At 40.3% G+C, this 27499-nt stretch overlaps 1 protein-coding gene across 10 annotated transcripts in view; it reads right to left on the bottom strand.

Annotated features, from left to right (window-relative positions):
- Positions 1-27499, bottom strand: part of Trpm3 (transient receptor potential cation channel, subfamily M, member 3) — a 526019-nt gene that overhangs the window by 106645 nt on the left and 391875 nt on the right. For all 10 annotated transcript variants that reach the window (XM_005388528.1, XM_005388530.1, XM_005388531.1 and 7 more), the window contains one exon: positions 21588-21660. In XM_005388528.1, the coding sequence (XP_005388585.1) occupies positions 21588-21660 (73 nt within the window). The remainder of the gene's footprint in view (positions 1-21587; positions 21661-27499) is intronic.

The following is a 27499-nucleotide window of genomic DNA, read 5'->3' as shown; positions in this document are numbered from 1 at the left end:
TCTATTTTGTGCAATTGAGCATGTTTATATTTCTACTACCAGTATTTCAATTGATGGTCTAAAAGTTTTTGACTGTGCTAAGGAAGAAGCATAGATGTTATAATGAGTTAATAAGCCAACCAGTTCTACCTCCAGCCATCTTTTCTCACCTCTCCATTTCTTTTGTTGGTTTCTAATTTCTACATTGTTATGCCAAGTAACATTTAAGTTTCTATCTGTTACTCAAATGGCCATATTTGTTTTTTTTTTCCAGAGCAAAATTATATTCTAGTATCAATGGTCGCACTTAGTCCTTTGGCTGGTGCCTCTTGCTTGGTAGGTTCAGTTGTTCTGTAGTAGCTTTTTAAAAAAAGAATGTGTGGGACAGTATTGCCAGAATTCCAGCATGTTTTGAAGTTCTTTAGCAGTCTTTATATTTGAATGACGATGGCTCAATATAAAAACTGTTGTTCTGTTGTCCCCCAATACTGAGTAACACTGTAAAAAAGGCAAAAGATTTGTGTGATCTGAAGAGAAACCAGAGTATAAGTGACACTGTAAAAGTTACTCAAAGGGAAGTTTGGTTTTCCTCCTCATAAGAGATGTGTTCATTTTGCCTGGCATCCCAATTGTTCTTTAATTTTCTTTAAAGATCAGTAACTTTATTAGGGTATATCTGAGCACGATGATTCTCTGTTACTTTCACTGGGCCTAAGGTGACCTTTTCAATACCTAGATCACGTTAAACATTTTTTCAATGAAAAGTCTCTAAATTACATTTTAAAATTATACAATTATGTTTAAAAATATTGGTTCCAGTCTATTATTTGGGTTTTTCTCTTTGGAGACACCAAATGTGCTTATGTTGAACTTCTACTTTCTGTCATATGATTTCTGTTTAATTCCAATTAACTCTTTATTTACATTTTATTTCTTTTTTTTTCACCTTACTCCTTTCCATATGCTATCTCCTACATGGGGTTTTCCGCAACATCTCACTTTGCATTATTTCTCATTTTCTCTGTAATTCTGTGATGATTTTATTTCTTCTATTTCCTTTCTCAAAGTTGTTTACATTTTATCGCCTCTCGCGGCCTTATCTACTCATACCTGAACTTTGTACTCCAACGTTGAACTATTTCTGCACAGAGTGCCACAGCAACATTTACAAAATTTAAAATACGTGATGAGAAATTTGCAGTGGTGGTCTCTCCTTATCCATAGTTTCATTTTCTGCAGTTTCAGTTCCTTGAGATCAGTCTCAGTCCAAAAAATATTACATGGAAAATTCCAGACATAATCAATTCATAAGTTTTAAATTTCAGAACTTCTGAGATCTGAAACATTGAGGTCCAGCGTGCTCAAGCTGTATATGCTACCTGCCTGTGACTGTCACAGTATCACAGAATTTCTGTTCAAACAGCCCTCTGTTAATGATGCCCCACAGCATAAGAGAAGTGGTGCTGGTAATTGAGATACACCAAAAAGAAGCTATAAAGTGCTTCCTTTATGGGAGAAGGTGAAGGTTGTAGTTTTAGTGAGGAAAGAAAGTATATATCATATGTATACATTTTAAGATGGGGTCTCACTCTGTAGTGCAGGCTGGCCTGGAACAAGCAGCAATACTCCTGCTTCGGCTTCCCAAGTACTGGGATTACAGTCATATGCCACCATGCTTGGCTAGGAAAAAAATATATGCTGGAGTTGCCACAATGTCTGGGGAGAATGAGTTTCCACCTGCGTACTTGTGAAGAAGGAAAACCAAATTCATGTTCGTGTTGCTGTTCCATGTCAAACTTCGAGACAGAGCTGCACTGTGCAATGAATGACCGGTCCTCCGCCTCACGTTGCCTCATCACCAGGTCTGGGTCTCCTCATCACAAGAGGAGGAAGGTGAGCACAGTGCAGTAAGGTAGGAGAGACAGCAAGCACATAAGGAGAACGGAGGTTATCATGGAACATTGTTAGTCATTCCATTTTATTACTAGTTATCGTTATCCTCTGTGCCTAATTTATACATTGAACTTTATCACAGGCACTTGGAAGTGCATAGGCATAGAGACAAACACAGGGTCTGTGGAGTTTGTTACATGCCACTGTTCCAGGAATCCCCTGGGGGTCTTGGACCAGATTCCTTAGGGATGAGGGGTTCTGTATTCAATGTTCATCTGTTCCTCAGGAACACTTTCATAAAGAATATCATGCTTCTGTGAATACATTTTGTTCATTGGCTATTTTTTCTCAGAATATCTCTGCATGCAGTCTATGCTAATCCCTGCTTTATTGTTTATCACTTAATGAGTTGGGTTATAACGGGCCCAGGGTAGCATTGCAAGTTAGTTATTATTCACAACTAGAAGGCTCTCTTCTGTGAAGCAAACTCCCTGCTGCAGGAGTGGCTTCTCTCACAGCGCTGCGCAGCCCTCTCCTCTGCCTCCATGTACCGCGCGCGGAGCGGAGGGATCCTGCCGCCGCCGGTTCTCTCTTGCACGGGCTGCTCCAGACAAAGGACTGATGTCTGCGGGAGCTCGGGAGGGAGGAGCGCTACTGCCGGCTCCTTCTCAGCTTTTGCCCCTTCCTCCCACATAGCTCTTGCATGTACAAATGTTTTGGAATGCATGTCCTAGTTTCACCAAAAATGTAATTCCTTTTTCTTCTTTTTTTTCCTACCTGCGTTTTTCTTTATCAGTTATCAAAGCTTTCCAGGAGAAAAGAGTGGATGAGTTCATGCAGCCCTGTCTGTGTTGGAGGGTTGACGAGTACTCCAGGCACGTGCGTGTTCTGACCACAGCTTTGCACTGACAGCTGTCCTTTAACTGAAGTATGCAAGAGCGATAGGGATGTGCTCGCCGGAGGCAGGAAGACCTCTTCAGGAGACATTGCAGTAAACCAAATCCCAAATCGGGAAGGCCTAATGCCACCCACAAGGGGAAGGAAGGGATGGATATACTGGTATCGTGGAGACAAAAGATGCCCAGAATTAGAAAGAGGTCCCTTGAGCAAAGAGGACAAGAATTTGATGGAGGCTTTGAGCCTGTGTAACAAAAAGGATGGTGGTTTATGATCCAAAATGAGGAAATCAGGGAGAAGTCAGCTGGGAGAAAAGCAAATTTATTTTTATTTATTCCTTTTTAGAGACAGTTAATTTGAGTTTGTGGCATGTGCGATGCCCACGAAAGTTATCCAGAAGGCAGTTAGGGAAGGGAGGCAGGGAGGGAGCGAGCGGGGAGGCAAACCTGCAGGTTATTCCTGCCGTGGGACACCGGGAGCCGTGCGACTTTAGGAGCGGGGCAGAACGCACCTACCTGTAAGAGGGTCTGATGAAGGAGACAAAGGAGTCATCAGAAAAACAGAATACTCAGGACCTATGACACTATGGGAAGGTAAACAAAATACAACTACCCTCATGCAGTGAGAGCCAGTTACATGCTAGGCATTTAGAAGTATTATGCCGCATTAACACTCGTACAAATTCTGAACACTTTGCCAATCAGAAAACACTCAGCGAAAGAGCAGACTTTAAACTGCGGTCTTCATTCAAGGTAGCCAGAGTTGCAGTAAAAAACAGCTAAAGCCAACACGTCAAAGTTGCTGAGGTCAGGCAGAGGGGTACCGGGGCTGGAGGCCCACAGGAGGTCTTCAGGAGGGTGGAAAGCTGTCTGGATAGAACGGGTGGTGGAATCTGGAGAAAAGTAACCTGCCACCTTGAGGGTCATCGTAGAGAGCCTGAGTCCTCTCAGGTGACAGGAGCCCCAGATGTGTCTCCAGCAGGAAGGAGGTCGTCTCAGGAGAGGGAGCCTGAAGTGATGGAGGAGGGCCTGGGACGTGGAGCCTAGAAAGCGATTGGTTTTAGCCAAGAAGCGATTTCTTCAGCGAGCAAAAGCAAAGAGGGTGAATGATGTTAGTCAGTGTGAATGGGAAGTGTAAAGTGTGTCGGGATGAGCTGGAACCTCAGGACTGTACGTAGTACAAGGGGACACTGTCTGCTGCGGGTGCCAGGGGGAGGGGAGATGAGAATGGAGGAAAGCAGAGAGTGTGTCAGAGGCTTAAAGAATGAAGAAGATGTACATCAAATTTGGGTCCACTTGAAGTAAGATAACGCAGATATATCATAGCACTCCTGGGTGTGGGTTGTAGGGAATATTTATTTGGGGATTTGCACATCAGTGTTTGCGGGGGAGATTTAAAAAATTTCCCGAAGTTCACTCAATACTTCAACATGTCATCAAAAGAGGCTGAAGACCCTCTCTGGGAGAGACACTGAAAAAATCAGGTGTCTTATCTGAAGGAGAGAGTTTAGATGTGGCCCTGCTGGAAGGGCTGGGGTGGGATGGGGAGCGGGATGTGCAGACCTTGCGAAGCTCACTGTGATGCCCCCTTCCCTGTGTAGTGTTGAGAAGCATTTCTTCTTGTGGGGGGGGCGGTCTTCAGATCCTTTCTTGTCTTATCTAAAGAATCTTACTTGGATTAAGTATTTTTACTAGGGATTTGATTTGTTTTCATCCTTATACTTTATGTGTAAATATTGCACCTAAATGCAATAGAGTCTGGGCCACTGGGGATCCTCAGTCATCTCCCTGACTGCAGCCCAGGACAAGAACGAGATTAAAGACTGGAGACACACACGCGCACACACACACACACACACACACATGCACACACTAAACCGGGGCCTGTGTATAATTTATGCTTTGTTCTATTTTCTTGCCCTGAATGATAACCATCTCCTCTTGGTAAAAAATATTGTTAGGTGAATCCCAGGGGAGAGTTAAAAGGAATCATGAAAAACTGAATTAACTTTAGCTGAAGAAATTTCTTGTTTGGCTTGTAAGGGAAAAAACATGCAGCTGAGTGAAAGAAGCTATTTGCAGGAAAATGGGATTGCCTTTTTCAGCTCATCTTCAGGAAGTAAGAAAGGTTATAAAACAGCTGGCATTTCTGTCATGCTTAGCTTGTATCAGGCGCTGTTTCTCAGCATGGATGCAAGGAGTTCTTACAGTCACTTAGAAGGCACCATGATTCCCATTTTGTAGATGAAGAAACGGAGTCACAGAAGCTTGTCCAAGTTGAAGTCACTAGGAAATATCAGGGGCAAAATTCAAACCCTGGCCGTGTGGTTTCACAGTTTCAATTCCTGACATTTTAATTCTGCTTTCTATGTAGTTGGGACACGAAACAGAGAGGGCATCTTTCGGGATGAAACCTGGATTCTTAGCTGGTTGTGTTTTTTTATTTTTTTAAATTCAACAAATTTTGCTGAACTCCACTTCTCTGCCGGTCTTTATTACAGGCACGGGGGAAACACGGCTGAACCCGAGACTGTACTCTCAAAGGAAATGCACCGACACACCCAGTTCTTTCTTTTCCTCTTGATTTCTCCTTTGGGTTCTGTGACTGAATTTTTCTTTTGGATCAAGACCCTTGAAGGCCTAGTTAATACACTATGACGGTTCCTTCGATGACCCGAGATGAACTCAGCAGTCATTTCCTTTGGAACAGCGAGTACTGCTTTTACATCGGCTTTTACCCTTCCGGCCAGGCCCATTCATTTCAATCACTCTATCCCAGGGGCCGCCCCTTCCTTGTGATCGTGAACATGGCTGTCCGTTTTAACCCATCATGCTGTAAAAATGAATATTTACCAAGCAGCAATTTAGGTAATATTTACTTTATGAAAAGATCCCCTTTTATAAAAGTATGTGTCACCCCCTTCTTAATTAGAAACTTCTATAGGCATATAAAATATAATGCAGTTCAAAAGGCACAATTTATAGGTACATGAGTTTATTGATTGGGTAAAATGATATATTCCTTTGCTGGTATTGTTGCATACTGCATCTTTAGAGGTTCTTATTTTCAGCCTCAATAAGATTTTTAAAATATATATGCTCAATTTTAAAGTGTTCTGAGAAAGTAATTGGTATATTATTTATTTTGTGATTCTACAGGCTATTTTTTTTTTTTTTTTTTTTAGGTAAAAGAAGCTTGGGTTTGTACGTGGCCTTTGAAAGGCATTCTGAACTGTAGCAGCAAATTCAAAATGTTCTTTCTGTAATACAATCTCCCCTGAGCCCAAGAGTCCCTTCTATTTGGGCCTTTGTGGTATTTTGTTTACACTTTAGGGTATGTATTTCTACCCTTTTTTAAGGCTTTTAGGTATTAGGAAGACTTCGCAGCATTCAAGAGAATGCCAGGGACAGGGCTCTGGGAATTAGGTCATTCTCCCCTAATTTGGGACTGGTACGTACTGGCCTTTTGAGGAACTCGGTAAGATTCCAGCCAGATGGCAGCTCCCTGGCACAGTTCTGATCCGTGTCAGGTTACCCTTTACGGATAACAGGCAAGCGACAGTCTTTTGGTCAAGCAAGAAGAACACCGTGTTTTTTTTTTTTTTTTTTTGGTTTTTCTCCGGTACCGGGAACTGAACTCACGACCTTGCGCTTGCCAGACAGGCGCTTTTGCCGCTGAGCTAAATCCCCAGCCCCAGCACCGTGCTTTTTTATTACCTGTGGTGACTTGGGAACATTTCTGTACATATAAAAGGAAGTTAACACATGTGCCTCAGAAGATGGTTTTACAGATATTTAACAACACATATAGTAAGCATTGGAAAATATTTGTTAAAGCTTTTGTGCAAATATTTGCAATATCTTACATATTCTTCACGATGAATTTTACCAAGTCAGTAATCATAATTTAATAAAGTTAGCAGGCTAATAATGCCATTTCCATGGACACACTCCTAGGTAGAAAACACTTACCAGCTAGACCATTCTTGTGATTTTTACTACAGTACACATGAATGAGTTGTTATTGAGTTTTAATAGAATACTACAGTGAAACAGTAATTCTCAGAGTTCAGCAGACAGTCCGAGATTACCCCGGACTTGTGCCTTTGTGAGAGTTGTGGACTGCTTTTTGGAGTGGTTCTGTGACACAGCTTGGGGAGTCAACTGAGTGTGAACAATTTCATGGAGTTTTCTTCAAACCCTCTCCACAGTGAGTGTAGCTCACAGGGGCTCAGATATAAACAAGATGAGGCAGATTTGTTTGCAATGCAGGAGTGTGAATTTAGAGACAGAGTCTGTGTTTGGATTATAAAACTGTGGCTGCTCTTTAGCAAAGTAACTTCAGGGGAGTGAGTGTGTATTTGTGCCTGGACAGCCCAGGCCATGGACACTGGGTGTTGTGCATAAGAGCCGTGTCGCTCTGGTTAGCTCTGACACCCTCCTCAGGCCATTTGGTGTAAAAAGACTTCTGTCTGGTGTTCTCTGGTGGCGCGTGATGCAGTCGGCTGATGAATTTTTTCAGCTGACCTGACCAGTCAGGGCTGGCCATGCTCCAGAGGGGCTGAAGGCCATTTCTCTTAGGTTCGTGCCCTGCGAGGAGAGATAGCTGATTCCCTATCCTCCCCTGCTTCCCTTCACTTCCTAGCTCCTACATTCAGGGTTGACAGGAAGTTAATTCAGCTTTGTTTTGATTTTCCTCTTTTTTTTTCCGGTACCAGGAATCGAACTCATGACCTTGCGCTTGCCAGGCAGGCGCTGTGCTGCTGAGCTAAATCCCCAGCCCCCATTGATTGTCCTCTTATTTGGGCCTGCTTTTTCTGTGTAAGCTCTACTCATTTTGAAGAGGCCTTCTTAGCTTCATATTTGGAGCTAGGGTGTTAGAATTTTATGGACCTCAGTTATATAAAAACCTCATAAAGTCAGGTATTTAAATATGTACCCTGTCTCCCTGGTGATACTTAACCAAGTATTTCTACTGTAAATATTGCTACTATTTCCTTATGTCCTAGCAACATATGGCAACACAAAGCACCAGTGAAATTGCGTGGCTTATGATTAGTAACATTGTAACGCACCATGCTATTTCCTTTCTTTTACCTCCCTAAATGGATGTGTCCTCTTTATTGTGTTCTCTCTGTAATAAAAGAAGCCAATACCTCACACATCTCCAATCTGTTACTTTATAAAAGTGTACCTGTTTTATGCACAACATGCAAGCTGAGAAACATATTATTACTGTATGATTGAGAAAGTGAAAGAAAAACTTTCTACTGGGCTATTCTGTTTATTTGTGATGTGACAAATAGAAATTCATTTCCTTAGCTGGGTAAATAAAATATCTGCATCTCTCATAGTATGACGTCTTCAGCGGGGTTCTATAGAAATCTGCAGCCAGCAGTTCTGGGACTACTTTTTGGAATGACTGCCTTAATGATTTCCTGTCTTTTGCATTCTCCCGCTTACTCACTTATTTTTCTCTTTGAGTAGTAGGCATACAAAGACCACATACACAGTATCTTAAAGAGTTCAACCTGTGGGCTTCCTATAGGATTTTTTTTTTATTAAAATCATAAGTCATATTGCCCTATTTCTCCCCAAAGGGAACCACTGGACTTTCTGTAGCTCATTTTGGTTTTTTTTGGTCTTCTGTGGTAGCTGGTCTTTGAAGATGGTTTCTAAGGAACTATACCTCTCAGAGTTAGCTCTCCTGTGATACTCCTTCCACATTGAAACTGGGCTGGTCTCCACTTGTAGCCAACAGGATTCCGCAGAAGTGACATTCTGCCAGTTTCAGGCTGAAGCTGCAAGGCCTGCTGGTTGCTCCTGCCTTTACCTGTAGGCCTGAGGCAGACCTGCCACCTTGGGCCCCCCGACCATCATGCAGAACTTCTCTATTTCTCTCCCGTGTTGGAGCTCCTATTTTGTGTGGTCCACGTTTTCTGTTTTGTTTTTGTTGTTGTTGTCATTGTTGTGTTTTGTGTTTTGTATTCCTCTTTCATTTTGGTGGAGCACATCCTTCAGGAATTTCTGAGGAAATCATTCCCACAGTGAGTGATATTTTTTTCGCCCCTTCTGTCTGATATTCTTATTCCGCCTTCACAAGTGGCTGCTACATGAAGAATAGAAGTCCAGACTGTAAATAAATGTTCTTCTGAATTTTTAAGGCATTGCAAAAATTTCATAGTAGCTTTCTGTATCGTTGTTTAGAACTTTAATGCATTGTAGCTCCTTTGCATGTGACCTCCTTTTCTCTTTGCACTTCCTTTGTCTCCCATAAAGTTTCTTCCATTCTCCTGCTTAGAGGACAAAGTCTTAGCTGCGAGCACACTGGAAAACTAAGCAGGAATAGGGCTGGATTCTCAGCATCTGATGGGCATTTATTTGTTTAGTCTCCTTCACGAGCTCCCATTCAGGGGTGTAGTCCAGTCCCCTCTTAGTACCAGGTATTCCCTTGATCCCTGGACTGGAAAGTCTGTTTTACTCTCTAGAGAGAATAAATCTTTTCTTTTTGATTGGAAAGGGCTTTGGGGAGCAGGGACGAAGGTGTGGCATTTTGGATGATTCTTTGAAAAGACTTCAATTCTTTTATATTTTTCTTTCCTCCAACATCCCATTTTAAGTTTCTGGATGCCCCAGCTTTGGAGCTGTTGGAATCAAATATAAGTCAGCTTGATAGCAGCTTAGTGTTTTCTTTTATTTCTGGTTTGCTATTTCCCATTCTCCCATCTGCTTCTCATATTCTAGGTCTAGCAATGCATACACCACTCCTGATCAAATCCCTTCGGTCACAGTACTGTTGTATGGGTAGTATGTATTTTGTTATGTATCAAGAAAACTTTAGTCATCATTGATTGTCCAAAGCACATCAAAATGGGGCAGCCCTTAATGTCCAATCCTGGTCACGGATGCTTAGGATTTAGAGCAGTATGCTAGACTCAGACAAGCTGGGTTTATGCCTAGACTCGATCCACTTCTGGCTTCCTGATTTCAGCTAAGAATTTAGCCTCTCTGTGCCTAGTTTCCTCAACTGTAAGATAGGTGGCACTGTGATAGAACCTGCCCCATCATGGTATTGTAAGGAGTGAGGTTAAATTAGTTAGTACTCATAAACATAGTTCTATATCATTTGGTATTGGGACAGGCTAGCTTTACTGTGGGGAGTGGCTGAGTTGGAGATTGACCACACATTCAAGGCTAGAGCAAGGCCAGCCCTGAGAGCACGGAGCGCCAGAGGTGAGCCATGTAAACCAGTTGTTGGGACTACAGCAAGGCCAGTCCAGCAGGTATCTGGCCTTGGCGTTCTTCCCTTTAACTACAGTGGAGATAGCTCTGAAAATGTTTCGCTCTCAGTGTTCCCAGAAAAACACTGAGACCTTGCACTTTTGGCGCCATTGTGCGCTCCCCTGACCCCTTTTATGGTGTATAAATAAAGAGGCAGACCCTGCTGGGGTTGTTGCTGCCTCTCCATTAGAGAGGTCAGGTCCCACTGGCTCCCAGCTTCCTTTTCGTATGTGTCTGTAGTTTTTTCTTAATCTCCCATCGCTCCCTCTCAGGACTCTGCTGGCTGCATAGGTTGTGGCACTTTACCATGATTATTGGCATTCATTTTATTATTAATATAAACTGCTTATTTCAGAATTGTGCTGCTGCTTGTCTGCATGATTGTGTAATTAAGACTGGGCAATGACTGGTACAATGAATGATGCTAATCCATTACTGTCAAACATGTTGAGAAAGAAAAGTGGGATTCTATAGGCCTGCTGGGAAGTCAGCAGTGATGAGCTCCTCACAAGTTGAGAGGGGCTCAAAAGCTTTGGGTTTGCAATTAGACAAATGCACAGATCTCTGAGTATGCTGAGCTCCACACTTGTGCCAAGCTGAGGCACGTGCTAGTCACATGGCGCAAGGAGGTGCAGCTTCTGTGGAAGTGGGCCCCAGGGATGACTGCCCTTGTCGTCCGAACTGGCTGCGTGGTGCAGGGGGAGAATAATGGACCTGGCAGTCTGCTGACCTGGGTTCCAGTTCTCTCCCAAACACCATCAAAGTGTTCCCCAGATCTTTACGGCTCCACCCAGCTTTAGAATTCTACTAATCTTACATATATGGTGAGAACCTTAAAGATCTGCTAGGAACAGCCTGTCCAAGACTGCACACTCCAGGTCCCTGGTGTTCATGGTCCTTGCAAACGTGTTCTCCCTTTTCTGCTGGAGGTGATGGCCTTCAGCCAAAGAACACTATTCTGCCACATCTGAGGAGAGGCAGAAGTCCACATTTGCTCTCTCCCAACCTATAAGAAAGGCGCTGAGAAATCACTCTCTCCTAGGAATTGATATACAAACGATACTTGGAAAGAGACTATCTTTGCAAAAACACCTTGCAAAGCTGCTTAGGGTAATTGATCCATGTGGGCAGCAACCAAAACGTCACAGAATGGGAAAACTATTCTCTCTGTTTGAAAGGAAAGGAGTTTATTTTACCCTGAAGGGAAGCAAGTCAAAGAAACCATGGGGAAGGAGGGGTGGCAGTGCTGGGTGTCTGTAGCACGGTGTGACACTGGGGAAGTTGGGGAGAAGGAGCCTTGGAAATTTCCTATGAGAAGTTCCCCCGGGGTTGGGGATGCCTGATGCTCAGACAGGTATTGTTTGCATCATTGCAAGGTAAACCTCTCTCTCCTTCTAATTTTCTAGAAAGGTCTACTATTTTTAAAATATTTTGTATAAGTGAATTTTGGTTTTTTGAAACTGTGGGAAGGCTGAGTTTTACATTATAAATTCCATGATGAGGAAAGGAAAGAAAACATATGGAATCAGGAGCATGAGGGTGGAGGTGACCAGGAAGACAGAAGTCACTCAGGAGCAGGTGGGAACTGTGAGGAGGGCGGTGGTTTGCCATCCTGTGAATCACTGACTTATGAGGATAGAGTCCCCACTAATGACATTTCAGGGCTGAGGTGCCCTCAGTGCCTCTCTGGTTGTTTAGGTAACTTTGCCTAGTGGTTGGCTGGGCTGAGACCCAACTTCATTTCCATGGATAAATTGTATTTATTACATTTCTACCATTTGTCAGGAGTTTTGTCGATTGATGGGATACAGAGGCAAGGAAGACAGTATCATTTTCCTCTTGAAATTTCTTTTTTTGGGGTGGGGGTACAGGGAATCAAACTCAGGACCTCACACATGCTAGGCAAGTGCTCTACCTCTGAGCTCTGTCCCTCGCTCCCCTGGAACAATTATTAATACAGCTCACTTTTATGCTCAAGCACATGCCATTGAGGAAATAAATTATCTGATAACCATTCCACAGAGCTGTTGTGCAGATTAGATGATAAAAGTTTGTGAAAGTGCTGTGTAGATTGTAAAGCCGTATACAAATAAAAGGGCTTAAGAGATTTAAGTCCTTTTTATTGCATTCTCCTGTTGGAGACAAACAAAAATGTCTGCAATCGCTTTCTACCTTAGCCTCTCATTATTGCTTGGAAATTAGTTTGGATTTGCATGAAAATAAACTTGCCATAAAATTAATTTTATTTTAAAGTGGCTTAGCATGTGCACCACAATTTTCTAGACGAATCTTTCTGTGCCAAGATCTGGATCCTCAGATGTATGGTGAAATTTTCTGATTTTTAAAACTTATTATTTTCAAACATATGGGTCCTTCAAAACTTAACATTTTATGATTCTAATGAATTTTGGATGTGAGCATGTGCTAGGGCTTTAGGAACCTTTAAGTCTTGTTTTAAAAGGAAAGGATATATAGCTACCATGTTTTTCATGGAGAAGGCAAAGAGTTTGCCCTTGAAGAACATCCAGTGTAACCATGCTAGGTGCTCCTGTACCAACCCATATCGAAAAGGGACTGTTGATTTCCCTTCTTACAGGGAAGGGAACTGAGGAACACAGGGGTACCATAGCCTGGTTAACTAGCCACGGCCAGAAAAAGAATTAGGGCTTAAGAATATACCCAAGCTGATCTCAAAGAATATTGATCGTTCATGAGTTCAGTTATTATATATGACTCCTAGCACATGTCAGGTGTTGTATGTGTACAGTAATAGCTCAGTTTATGAATGTTTCTGTCTGTAAACAATTCAGTTCAAAAACAAAGGTGTTTGGGAAAATTTTGCTCCCATTTGCAAACTCCACATTGGGTGACAAGTAGGACCACAGCCAGGGCATCTTCCCCACACAACCACAAATGCAGCTATCTTCCCCCAAAGCGTAAGTCAAATTCAGGTTGTAAACTGAGGTACCACTGTATGTACATTGTGGTGAGTAAAACAGATGTGGCCCGTCATTTCTACACTGGCAATGTCATCTTCAGGCAGGCCGCCATTTATTAAATAGAATGTTTCAGGCACCAAGTTAAGTTTTTTATTCTCACTGTTGGTTCAAAATGTCACGGTGACCGCAAGAGAGTAATTATTATCATCACGATTTTATAGATTAGGAGACTGAGGTTCAGTGGGGTCAGGTGATTTTTCCAGTCAAGTAGAAGAGATGCTTTGAATGTGGCCATTGTTTTTAGCTGTAAGGTGTCACACGCTTTTGACCTCTGGTCTCGCAGTAGTACTTTTTATACTGAGCCACGAGGGGTGGTAGGGCAGCTGGAATTGAAGGAGCTAAGTGGGGAATGCACGGTGATTTGACCTTTTTAGAATCATGTTTTTCTACAGAAGAGACTCGAGTGTTAGCAGAAAAGGCTGGTAAACATAATTTCCTGTAAAATTTTTGGCAGAGATAATCAAATGCAGACCTTTAAAACTGAGAAGGGTAACAGTGATTATAATAATACGTATCCATCCTGTAGTAAATAGTGGCAACTGGTGACATATCTGGGTCTACTTGAACTGAACTGTACGAATTATGACTTAGGTGAATGTCTGAACCCTGATTAGCATTCATTTGACTTTCTGTTTTTGGATGCTGCATGAAGAACTCATTCTTGGAACATTTAATCTAGAATGTAGATTTTGAGGTGCTTGCATGAATTTGAGCAAATATGTTGCTCTTTCATCTGCAGTCCTTCTTTTAATCCATCTGCAGAGAAATGTATTTCTTCTAGCTGCTTTTGCTGCACAAGCATGCCTTATTTTCCACTTCTGTCTTTTTTCTGAGACAGGGCCTCACTTTGTAGTCCAGGCTGGCCTTGGACTCGCAGGGATCCTCTTGCCTCAGCCTCTCGGGTTCTGGGATTACAGGTGTGTGTCACCAACCTTGCTCTGTCCCACTTTTCTGGCTATGGAACCTCTGTTTTCATTGGGAACCTGGGGCTCTGACAATGGGTGAGCGGACCCCATCTCTCATTTCCCCCAGCTCACGTGCCACAGTGATCAACTCAGGGCTATGCGTTGGTCCAAGGCAAGCAACACAATCTTCCCCCTGGTCTTTTAATTGCATTTATCAGGAAAGATCATTCTTTCCAGTCAGGATTTTCTCAACCGGTCATCATCTTCATTCTCGCCACCACTTATTAAATAATTTTTTCCAGGCACCAAGTTAAGTGTTCCACTCTCACTATTGATCTAGAATGTCACAGTGACCACATGGGAGCCTGGCGTTCCCCGCAGCTGCTCACCCTGACCCTGGAATAGGCTAATGTCCAAGGGATGGAGAGAGACCCTGGTGACATCAATTAAGCCCTAGAGCCCCTTCAGCCTGACCTCGGCTTACCCTTAGATTTTGTGGTCATGCGAACCTTCAAATCCATTTATTTATTTTTGCTTGAGCTACTTTAAATTGTGTTTCTCTCACTTGTGCTAACATAATTCCCAGTTGCAGCCATAGTTCGCTGATTACCTAACATTTAAAGAATGAAACAAGCCTCCGGTCACACATACGCATGTCATTACATTTAGGTGAATGTGTGAGTATCCTGGTCCTCTCACTAAAATCTTTTTGTGCAACCAAGGTCATCTGGTATCCGAGGCTCCTAGGTGTCCCAGGATTTAAGGGAGATAGGTTTCTAGAACTGTCAATTTGGAGCTCACCCGGAAGTCACAGCAGCAAATGCCTGCCATCTCTGTGTCACTGGGAAGTCAGAAAATCTCTGACATCCACAGCCTCATAAATGTACTATAAAGAAAAATGAGTAAAAGGGAAGCAGCCTGGATTCAAGCTTTGACTCTGCCAATGATGCATCCAATGCTCTTGAACATGTTTGGCCTCAATTTCCTACTCTATAAAATTCAAAGGGCTGACAAAGTGAAAGTGGATATTGTAACTTCAGGGTGATTTTGCAACGAGGAAATAGGGGACAGGGGCAGACACTGGTTTTGGGGGACCTGTGCCCGGGCCCCCACTGCTTGCTCTGTGCCATCTACATTAATGATTGGAACGAAAGGTCACAGAGTACCAAGAAATCATGCATTTGTCACTTTGCCTCGTCTAGAAGTCACAAAGAAGACTGCAAGTGGCCTGACACGATCAGAAAAGCTTCCAACTTGCTCTGGGGAGCTAACGGGGTGAGTTTAATTTAGTCATTAGCTGAAACGCTTCACTGTTTGCACATGCTTAACCTGGAAATGGCCCAGGTCCTTTTATGCCTAAAGTAGGTGGAAGATGTCTGCATTTTGACTGTATAGGTCTTTTTCGGGCAAAATTTTACCTACTGTCATTTGTATGATGTGTAAGAACCATGACAATTTTGTATTTCATGTATGTGATAAAAATGTTGACTCAAATGTCTCCTCTTTCCAATCTTGTTAAGGATCTACACAGTGCAAAGCTCTGAAAACCATAACATTAAACAGAGAGCAGTCATGCTTGTGCTGTGTTAAACCGCCTCCCCATAGGAAAGAGCAGGTGGCAAACACTGTACAAATGATGAGAAAGAATTTCATTTTCAAACCAGAGCCATTATAAATTCCTGTAAAATTCATGCAGCTGGGAGACTGAGGCAGGAGGACGGGAAGTTTAAGCCCAGTCTGGGCAACTTAGAGACTTAGTGAGGACCTGTCTCAAGGTAAAAAATAAAAATGAAAAAAGGGCTGAGGGTGATATAACTAAGTGCAAAAGCCCTGAATTCAATGTCTAGTAGCACCCAAAACCCAACCCAACCCAACCCAAAACCCAAACCAAACCAAAACCCAAACCAAAAAACCAGGAATTATCTGAGTTTAAGCAAGTACCTCCCCAGTAAACAGTCCAGGATAAGTTAATTGCTTCTGAAGGCTATCTGAGGCATAGAAGTATTGAATAGGAACTACTTCAGAACCTATGGCCAAAATGTTGTTTTGCTAGAGTTTGATTAGCCAGTTTTTAAAATAAGATGAGCAATATTAATTGCCTAGCAAGTGCTACTTTATGACAATAATCCTGTAGGTGGTCATTAATGGAGTCTGAGGGACATGCAGTCAGACATAGCTTCCATATGTTAAAATGCTTTTCTCCTTCATTTTAAATTTTTATTCTAATTTTATTTTATTATTATTTTTCTTTTGGTACCAGGAGTCAAACTCACAACCTCGTGCCTGCCAGGCAGGTGCTGTACCACTGAGCTATATCCCGGGTCCTAAATTTTTATTTGTTGAGGCAGAGTCTTGCTATGCAATCCTTGCTGGGCTTTAACTTGCTTTGTAGCCCAGGCTGGCCTCTAACTTGAAATTTTCCTGCCTCAGCTTCTCAAATTCTGGGACTACAGGCATGCACCACCATTGGCAGGTTACACTGTGTGTTTTGAAAAGATTTATCTTCATGTATTTTAAGTTTACACCCCCCCAAAAGACAATTTTAAAGGATGCTGGGTTAGAATACAGTGATTTTTATTGTTTTGCCTTATCTAATCAAATTGGATGTATGCTTTCTTAAACCTTTTCTAAAGTCATTAGACTATTTGCTATTCTTTTGGTATTTCTTTTCTTTTTTTTTAGACAGGGTCTCGCTATGTAGTCCAGACTCACCTCCAACTCCCAGTGTTTCTCCTGCCTCAGCCTCTCAAGTTCTGAGATTATAGGCATGTACCACCATGCCTCTCTAGCACATCAATTTTTATCTGAAATTTTCTCTTTATATTTTTAAACAAGTTTATACATGGATATCTTGGGAAGAAAGATATATATATCTAAATGCAGTTACCCAGTTGATTCATTATTGATAGCATTAATTATGACTGAGGATAGAAAAGCATAAAAAAAAAAGAAAAGTAGATAATTATCTTTAAGATGATTATAAAAGTACATTGAAAATTTTGATTTTGTAGAAATTGTTTGTTTTATTTTAGCCTTCATATACTTCCTGCTTAAATTGGTATTTCTACTCATTTCCTAGATCAGTAGTGATCAGCTATTGTGTGACTTCCATAGATCATATCAAGCTGTTTGTGCTGGTCATGGCCCTCTAAATATACACTTGGCCTGTCTAATTAACTCTATAAATGATTACCTCCTTTTTTGTCTTCTTAACATGAAAGAATAATGAAGGTTTTTGATTACAATATATTTCCTGCTTAGATTCATAATATATGAAAGCATATCTTTTTTATGTTTTTCCTTAACATTAAAAAAACCCAGAGTTCATACCTTGTTCAGATTTTTAGTTCTTAACCTAGTACCTACTTTTCTGTTCCTGGGAAGCACATTCTCCAAGTTTAGTCATCACAACTCCTTCATCTCCTCGAGGCTTTGAAAATTTCTCAGACTTTCCTTGTTTTGATGACCTTGACAGCTCTGAGGAACAACCTACTGTTTCTTGCACTTTCTTTCAGCTCTTTTAAAATGCCTTACAGAACAAGAAGTCAGCAATACAGGTTACTTTTTCCTCATGCCTCAAGTGAACTCTTTACTAACAAAGATTAAATTCCAAGCAAAAGAATTTCACAACTGAGGAAGAGAGTGGTCAACACCTATTGCATTCTCAGCATGTGGATGAATGAGAGCACCTGCTCACAGGATTTGTCTATTTAATGGATCCAGGATATTCGAGAAAAGATGGGAGCACTGGGAGGAGTTTTGTAGAAAGGGTCCCAGGACCCGCTTCCTTTGTTATAAGCAGATGTTTTCTGCATTATTGAGCCTGGAGCCAGAGGCTTATGCTGCCGTGTAGGGAATGCAGACAGATGACACTATTGAGAGATCAGCTTGTGAGTCCCTGGTGTTTGATGGATACAAATCTGGTATCCTCTCCAGTGGAAGTTCTGGGAGGGTGCTCTGATTGAGACAGGGCTGGCTGAGAAGAGGAGGCAGGTAGGGGGCCCAGGGGATGTCTCTACTTTTTTGAGTTACTCTTCTTGTGGAGCCTTTTATGATGTCTAAGTCCAGAAGTGTTAATGGTGTCAGACCTTCTCTGAGTAAGCTAACTTGGTTTAGCAAATTAAAAAAAAAAATAGCACTCCCAGTTAAGTTTGAATTTCAGGTAAATTATGAACCAATTTTTTTTACTGTAAGCTTGGGGCATACTCGTGTTATTTGTCACTTATCTGAAAATTTAGCTAACTAGACATCCTGTGTGTGCGGCCCTGTGCAGGTCTGCAGATGACGGGGAGAGGCAGGGAGAGACAGATGTGTCTTCTCTGGCTAGATTGCTGCTCTGCGGAGCAGGTACCTTGATGTGAGGGACAAATGGGACATGGCTTATTCTCCAGAGGAACGCAGGTCACCATTTCAAGGAACTCTGAACCTCCTATATCACTGGGACACTACTAAATAAATTCATTTATTCTTTACAACAGTTTTGTCGCCTTCAGTATTCTCTCTCTTTTTTTTTTTTTGGTTTTTCTCCCATATCGGGAATCGAACTCATGACCTTGCGCTTGCCAGGCAGGCGCTTTGCCACTGAGCTAAATCCCCAGCCCCGGCCTTCAGTATTCTCTAGGAGACAGGCCCAAGAAAATCAAATCCAGTAGAATCAGAAACAGTAGAGTTCTATTTCCCCACGGCCATTTGATTTTCCATCTGTCTTTTTTATTATTTTTGGCTTCTGGATTCTTGGACTAGTGATTAGCTTTATGGCTCTGTCCTTATCCCCTCTAACTTCTGATCTTTTCAGAAATATCTCCAGTGTCTCAGAATAAAAGCTGAGCTTTACATAGATGCCTTGTGCATTGGAAGATCGAAAGTTAAATACAATTATACAAAGTGTTAAACCACGTTACATGCCCAGGTACAACATGTAAGAGGAATAATATAAAAACCTTAAGAATCTGAAACTGGTATAAGATTGGCCTCCAAAGAAGTCAGCAAAAGTATTATGCTTGATGCCTTTCACAAATCAACTGAGTCAATATCTGAGAGCATTCAAAAGCTTCGCAAAATACAGTTGACACACCATAATCTTTTATGGCATAAATTCTCATTAGCCTCAACTGCTGCATAATGTTCATTACACTGATTATAAATGTTAATTTCTCAGAGCAATTGTAATTTCCTTTCATCTTCTATGGAAATGTTTTTTAAACTGTAGGTTATGACCCATTAGTGGGTCATGAAATCAATTTAGTGGGATACAATCAGCATTTAAGAGAATGGAATAGATTAGAATAGAAAATGTTCAATTCACTGCATAATCGTCCCTGTAAACATTATTTTGAATACTTTAATTTCAATTTTATAGGTGCTTATGTAATTACTTGGTTATGATGTGAAATGCATTTTTACGGTACTTTTTGATATGTCATACTCAAAATGGATGGCGAATATTCTATAATACAAAAATGAGTTTGAAGACTAATCCAAAGGCATAAACCTAACTTAAAGTCTTACCATTGGCAAAAGAGAAAGAAGAATTTTCATTAGAAGATGATGGCCACTATGTTTATCCTGATAATTGGATTACTTTCATTTGCTATGTGGTTTTTTGTTTGTTTGTTATTTTTGAGACCAGGTCTCACTGTGTAGTTCAGACTGGCTTCAAACTCATAGTAATCCTCCTGCTTCAGCTTCCTGAGTGCTGGGGTTAAATACTGTCCTTGCTAGGAGTTTTGTTCAGAGTCATAATGTAGTGAATTTTTTCTTATTATCAAAGAGACATGAATATCTTGGTGATAAGTGACAGCCATAGAGTTGGACTGTTTCTACTATATACTGGCCAACTCATCTTAGGCACATTTATGAATTGTGTTATGCCTCAATTTTCTCACCTATAAAACAGTGTGTATAATACCCTGGTAATTGAACTGTTGTAAAGAATAAATGAATTTATTTAGAATGCATCTAACATGGTATCTGGCATAAACAAGTCCTCAATAAATGTTAAAGTTATCAACTTTAATTTTTTTATGTTTATAGGAGAGTAACAAGTATCAGAGAATAATTTTTCTGGAACATTTTGTTCCTGATAAAGGATTAGTGGAGTCCAGAACATACTTTGTGTCCATGCATAGCTCTTGGTTCTTGAATTCTTTTGCCCAGTGTTTGTATTTTCTAGTTTACTCAAATGAAATGGTTTAGGGTAGAGATCCTCAGTTTGGGATACCTGCTCCAGCTCATGAGGCTGGGAATCTTCTGAAGTGTGATCAGGATTTTGAATGAATGTTCATATATATTTGGGGTAATGAGTGGAGGGGTACAACCATTGTTGTCTAAGGGGTACTTTGCTTTTACTCCAAGCTTATTAATTAGCATTGTACCTTTATCAAATTACTAGATCTGTTGCAACACTACTTACCCCATCTATAAAACAGAATTAAGAGTATCTCCCACATCTCAGAGTTGTTGCAATAATTAATTTTCACAGTAGTTGTAAAGACCTCAGCACATTGGCTACCATATGGTAATAGGTCATTAAGGAAATAATAGTGGGAGAAGAGTGGGTAGATTGGAAAATAGAATTAAACAGATATTTTTCCAAGTATTAATTTTGGAATGCTAAATCTATCACTGAATCATTCAGTAATACATTAATTTCTTTATTCAACAGAAATTGATTGCATGCTGCCATGGATTGGAGATCATGTGAGGCTCTGATAGTGAAGCAATACACAAGGAATATTCTCTGTTCTCATAGAGTTTGTACTCCAGGGAGGCCACAAACGGGAAATGACCAGCCAAGTGACAAGGGCTGCAGGAGACCAGCTAGGAGAATGTATAAAATGTTTCTAACAAACAATCACATTCAGCAAGGTTTGTGGTTTTGTTTTACCTTATACTTCCAGCCTGAATTTTAGAACTAAAAAGAGGAAACTTGCTTTCATTTAGTACTGAAAATTATTCGTCAAATGTAACATACTTATTAAGCACCTAAAGATGAGGTTTGATCTGCAGATAAGGTTTGATCCTACTGAACCTGAAGGAAATTACACTTTCCTTGGACACGGATCCAAAAATAAGGACAGAAAATGAGCCCTCTGTAACACTGGGACACGTGAACAGGATCAATATACATTTTATACATTAAATTCCCAGAATCCAGGGTATTCTGTTTTTAATCTCAAATTTAACACTTAACTACAGTTAAGTATAGTACCTTAATTTCTTTGGTTTATTTCTTCTTTTCTCTCAATGAATTTTGATTTCAATTTTTATTATATATATGCATGCTGTACACACACATACACGCTGTAGAAAATGATTTTAAAAAGTAAATAGGCTAGTTGCTATTAAGTAATTTCAGATAAGTTATGTCAATATTTTCTTTATAAATTTTTATGATTCAGTGGACATGACTTGAATTATAGAGTCTTTAAACCTTATAAAAGTAAGCCACATTGTAACAGGTATATACCAGAAGAATTTAATAGCATCAGAGTAACTTACAGAACAGGTCCTATGTTATCACTAATTGGATGTCATGGAATCATTTGGGATTATAGCCACTAATAGGAGACTTCTGTTATTTGTTAATCCATTTAAATTATACTTGCACTCAGTAGACACGAAAACTCTTTTACCTTTGAGTAAAGCTGTCAGGATAGCTAAATCAATGTCCTGGTGTCCTTCTGATCCCATCCGAAATACTGTAATCTGCAATTTTGAGACAAGGTGGTCATTAGCGATGTATTTTCCCCCCAAGAGAAATTAAATCAATGAAACCACATCTGAACATAGAATCTAGTTTAATATCTACAAAATATATTCTTAACCGCAGGGCAAGCACACTTAGCAAAGACTCAATAGGAGCACTGTTCAATTCACTAAAAGGGAGATGCCTCAGTAACCGTCAAAGACCACATCAGATAATTGCATCAATTATGGTAATAGTATAGAGAAAGCAGAGATCAAGGAAAATGTCCTCTTCTGTCATTTCAGTTTTAAAATTAAGACTTGTAGCCCTTACAAAAATCTATAAATCTTAAACTATGCATGGATAAATTAAGTTAAAAATAGCTAATCAGTATGCCCTTTGGTAAACTGCCCTACTGTGAGAATATGCACACATATGTGTGATATAACCATCACTGCACTCACTCCTCAGCAACAGTTACCCAAGGGTTTTGACGCTGTGATGTCTCTGACCTTCAGTCTTCTCAGTGACCTTGAGCTTCCTTTAACTTAGCTGTATACCCAAGTTGTAACAAGGAGAAAGTGGACAATGCAATAACATCTTTGCTTTTAGTAATCTAAGGAAAAATGTATTCAGTGGGAAGAATAACAGGGAAGAAAGTGAAGAGAAAGCAGGAAAGAATTAATACCGTAGGAGACTGAGCCATTGACAAGAAGAAGAAGGAGCTGAGACTCATTCTAGAGAAAGTGTTGTTACTAACAATTTATACCATGGACTAGCCATTGGGAATAATCTCTATTTTTGTGATGTGAAAGAATTCCCCTCATAAACTTAAAATTACCTTAAAAGAAAGACATGAGGAATATTATTTGTGTGCACTCACTATTTGTCAATAAAGGCCGGATTTGTTTCTGGGAGGGATCTTTAGCAGGTGCACAGGAAGCACAATGGCATCCATATTGTTGTGCAGCAGAGGATTAGTTTTTATATTGTGCTCCAAGTAAAAAGTGAACCTTTTCACTAAAAAGGGTTTCCTATGCTCCTTCATCTGCCACTTTATGGCATATTATTTTTATAGAGAAATAGAACTTTGAGAGAGAAAGACAAGCATTGTGTAGCCCATGTAGCCTTTTTGAAGCAGAGTTCAACAAGAAAAAGCTCAGTATGGAAGGGAGGGTCAAAGAAGAAGTGTCCTAGGAAAGAAGAAGACTTATTAATGAGTCCCTGATGTAGGAAAGGAACATCTCAGCCTAGCTGTGTGTTATGATTTAGATTCAAAATGTCCCCAAAAGTCTTTTAGAAGGCTATGCCATCTTGGGGGCGTGCTATACTGTTTAGTGGATTAGTCTGTTGATACGTTCAAAGCTGACTGTGCTGTTTGAAAATGGTTCCAGTTGAAAGAGACCAGGCATGACCTACAAGTGTGTATGCTTGTCCCAGCTCCTCCCTGCTCTCTGCTTCCTAGATGTCATGATGAGAGCAACTTTTCCCTGCCAGGACCTCTCACAATGCTGTTTTTGCTGGCTTACCATGGACTCAATACATGGAAACCATGAGCCAAAATAAACCTCTCATGTCCTTTCAGTTACAAGTGTCAGGCATCTTATCTCAGGGACAGGGAAGGTGACTAATAGACTCCAACCACAGGGGACAAAAGCAACATGGCCAAATATCACTAGTTCCCAGCCAAGAACAAGCTATAAGATGATTTTGGAACAAAGGTTTGCAGAATAATTGGGATATAAAGAATTTGCATTAAAGAGTAAAACTTAATCTCTCTTTTTATCAGCTTGATAAAAGAGCCTCATTGTGAAAAAATGTAAAACTTTGCTAAAGAACATGAAAGACTACTAAGTGGAGGAAAGTACCGAGTTAATTGATGGAAAAGTGCAATATAGTAAGCCTCTACTTCTCACTAAATGAAGATAGGTTAATTATAATTTCAATAAAAATACCCAAAATCTTTTGCTGGTTTTTGATAGACTCAGTCTAGAATTTATCAGAAAGGGTAAAATTCTTACATTTGCCAGGGGGATAGAACAAAAACAAAAGCAACATAAATAAAATAAAAAAAAACCCAAAACAATGAAAGTAACACAGGAAAATTTGCCTTACCAGTTATAATGACTTATAAAGTAATGGAATTTTTAAAAAGCACAATATTGGAACTTGAATCAAAGAATAAATTAATGAAATAGAAGAGGATGCAGAGGTTTTTATGTGCATGTGTGAGTACTTGAAGTAAGACACAAAGGACATTGAAAAACAATAGGAGGGAAGATGATTTTTTTAAATAAATGGTGCTGGAATAATGCACCTTTCCATCTTAAAAAGCTTAGATTGTTGTGCTACCTCACAAATCACACATACATAATTCCATATGGTTTTTTTTTTGTTTTTTTTTGTACCGGGAATCAGACTCAGGACCTTGTGTTTGCCAGGCAGGAGCTTATGCCACTGAGCTATATCCCCAGCCCCCAAAATTCCATATGGATTGAAGACATAAAGTTGGATTAAAAGTAAAAATATATAAGACTATCAGTAAATTTAGTGTAGGTAAGTGTTTTTTTTTTTCTAAATAATGGGATCCTTAAATTTACATTTTATTTTTAAAACAAGATATAGATAGTACAGATCATAGGCTTTACATTATTATTTCTGTGTTATCTGTACTTTTAAAATGTCTTTTAAAACAACCCTTTGTAGCTGTGGCATACTTTGGTTAGGACTACCCTAATTGACGTTTGGAGAGTCCTCAGAAATGTGTGCCTTATAGAAAATGCCACTGTAAGGAGGCTCATTTTCTCTGAATGTGCCTATCAGCTCTACCACCAGAGTTTGAAGGAGTATATCCCCACCCCCATACATACATTGAAAATTAATTAACAATGTGATGGTATTAGGAGGTGGGGTCTTTGGGACATGATTAGGCCTTGGCTAGTAACTGTTAAAAAAAAAGTATCATTTTAAAAGAGAAAAGAGAGAGCTGGCTTTCCTCTTCTCCCATGTCAAGATATAGCTAGAAGGTGACATTTATGGGGCATAAAACAAATGCTCATCAGAGATGAACTCCATGGCACTTTGGTTTTGGATTTGGGCTTGCCAGTCTCCAGAATGGTAAGAAGTAAATTTGTGTTGTTATGCGATCATAAATCAGATTTATGGTCATCCCTTTTTTTGTGGTACTGAGGATTGAACTCAGGGCCTCGTTCATGCTAGGCAAGTACTCTACCACTGAGCTACATCCCCAGCCCTGTGGTTATCTCCTACAGAAGTCCAAGTAGACTAGGACAACTTCCTCTCCCAACTAAAAAAATGCAACTATAACTTTGGGGCCCCTATTATATATCAGACATAATTATATATATTTTCAAACACATTATTTTATAATTTTATATGAATAGAGAAAATAAATATACGAATATACATGGAGTTGAATATATATGTGTATATCCAATAAATAATTTAGATTAAATACATATGGACAGATTAATAAGGATTAACTATCCATGTGTAGAACTTTAAATAACTCAGCATAGACCTGTTTAAAAGAGCAGAGGATAGCTCCAAACAAAACAGATGGGTAAAAGTACATTCCAGTGTTGGCATAGTATGGCTGATTTTGTATTTAGCCCTAGCACTGTGAGACTGCCACAGTCAATAGAATGACTGGTGTGTATATGAGGACGGCTGACATAATGGGCTGTCATTTTACACAGACAGCATAACCATACGAGCACAGGCATATCCCTCAACCTCTAGCACAGTGATACCAGAGAAAACAGGCAGAGGAAAAGTCCCAAGCAATACTTAACCATATCACATCTCCTTTTCCCTCCATGATGGAGGAATCTATGTCAGGAAAGCGAAAGTTTATTTAAACATCCACACTGAGATACCACTACTAATTGCAAATGCAACTCCTTAAACATCAGTTTTATGCATCAATTTTCTCTACCTGTAAAGTGAGGAATATGTCTTTGCCTATTTACAACTGCATACAAAATGAACTTTATAGGATTTGCGAACATATAATTTTAGATAAGACACAGTTCAACTATCAGATGTGTTAGAAATCATCTAGTCCTCTGGCCAGAGACAGACTCACTTGCTTAAGGTTACACAACAAACTAAAAGGACAGCCGTAGCTGGAATTCAATTTTCTTTTTCTCTTGTTTAAATATTGAGAAGAAATGAGGGGATGGAAGATGATACCAGTACCTGACTGTTTCGTCTTTATTTACTTCTGGGGGTCAGAGCCTGGGATGAGTGTAAGGCAGAGCTTGCAAATTAAAATGGCTTCATCGGCCTTAGAACTCAAAACACGTAAAAACAGCAAGAGCCAATCAAAACTGATCTGTGCACTGTTTGGGTTGTGGGCTGCAGTTACGATCTCTGCTAAAGACCACCAGGTGGAGGTGTGTACCACTCAATTACATTTTCACGGAAACCAGCTTTTGCGTAGTTCTAGCTTTGCCCAAGAGAGCTGTTGATGCCCCGACAGACTGTACTTTGAAGATGAGAGGCAGCCACACTGTGCGCTGAGCTCAGAAAAGGGAGCCCGAATTGACAGGAAAATTTGAGGTCACTTGGAGAAAGAAACAGACGGCAGAGATGGGATTTTGGTTACATCTTTACATTAAAGTCTTCCAGCCAAGGATGGCTACAGTGTGAAAGAGATTATTGTGCTGTGCACTTAGCTGGATACAAACTGAGGCGAATCAAGATAACCTCTGAGCTCAGTGTTTAGAAGAATAAAAAAACTAGGCAGCAAATGAAATTCCTTAAACATCTGACCTGCTTGTTCTTCTGATGCTTGAATTTCACTGCATAACTAGAGATAGCATTTCAGATGAAAAGTCCTTGGAGGCAGCAAACAGAAGAGTATCAGGCTTTTCTAGAAACAGATGTCAGTGTGAGGTTGCAGAGAGGAAGACAAGTGATGTGGGGTTTCTGAGGATTTCTGGGGAAAGGTTCAAGGCCATGTGTGCTGTTTTCTGCAGGGAGCTTGTAGTGGTGTGGGATGCCAGGGCTCACGGTTTTCTGGAACGCTGACAGTGGGCAATGGTTTTTCACTTGTCCATACCCCATCCTGGCGTTCAGAAGCTGAAGAACCTGAGGACCCAGAGCTGGCACTAGGCAGGCCCAAGGTGAGACAGGAAATTCCCAAGACAGAATTTATTTTATGTCTTCTCCTACCATCCTCCAGCATTAGAAGAAATGCAAAAAACAGAACAAAACAAAACAAAAACTTAAACATTCTTGGTGCTGACGTGATCAAAATATAAACTTTCTCAGTTCTGACGCATTATACTTTAATAACACTAGATTTAATTTGCTAATGTTACCTCGAGGCTCTGTGCAACAGTATTTGTAAATGAGGTTGGTGTGTGACTGCAGTCTTGCCTGGCTTGGGGATTACACCTACATTAACCACTCAGTAAGAGTTGAGAAACTTTTCCTTTTCTTCTGCCCTAAAGCAGTTTATATGACCAGGGAATTCATCTGCACTTAGATTTAGAAGAATGTTTATAGGCTAGCTGGCACAGGGGCATTTTTAGGAATAGATTGGGGATTTTGTAATTTATTCAGCAGTTATTGATCAGTATCGATTTCTGGCTCTCTTTGACTCATTTTATATATTTTCCCAGATAATCAAGCATTTCATCCAGATTATCAAATTTGTTGGCATACTATTTGTACATGGCATTTACTTACTTTTAAAAAATCTTCACATCTAGAATTATGGCAATTTTTAAATCCTCTTATTTTTTCCTAGATCAAATTCATGGTCATTCCAAAGAACCAGCCTTTCATTTTATTTATCAATATTCTTATAGTTTAAGATTCTTCCTTTCT

Source organism: Chinchilla lanigera, unplaced genomic scaffold, assembly GCF_000276665.1.
Source record: "Chinchilla lanigera isolate Chin_1 unplaced genomic scaffold, ChiLan1.0 scaffold00033, whole genome shotgun sequence".
NCBI classification, from domain to species: domain Eukaryota; kingdom Metazoa; phylum Chordata; class Mammalia; order Rodentia; family Chinchillidae; genus Chinchilla; species Chinchilla lanigera.
The sequence above is the reverse complement of the archived record's forward strand: the minus strand, read 5'-3'. Positions and strand labels throughout refer to the sequence as shown.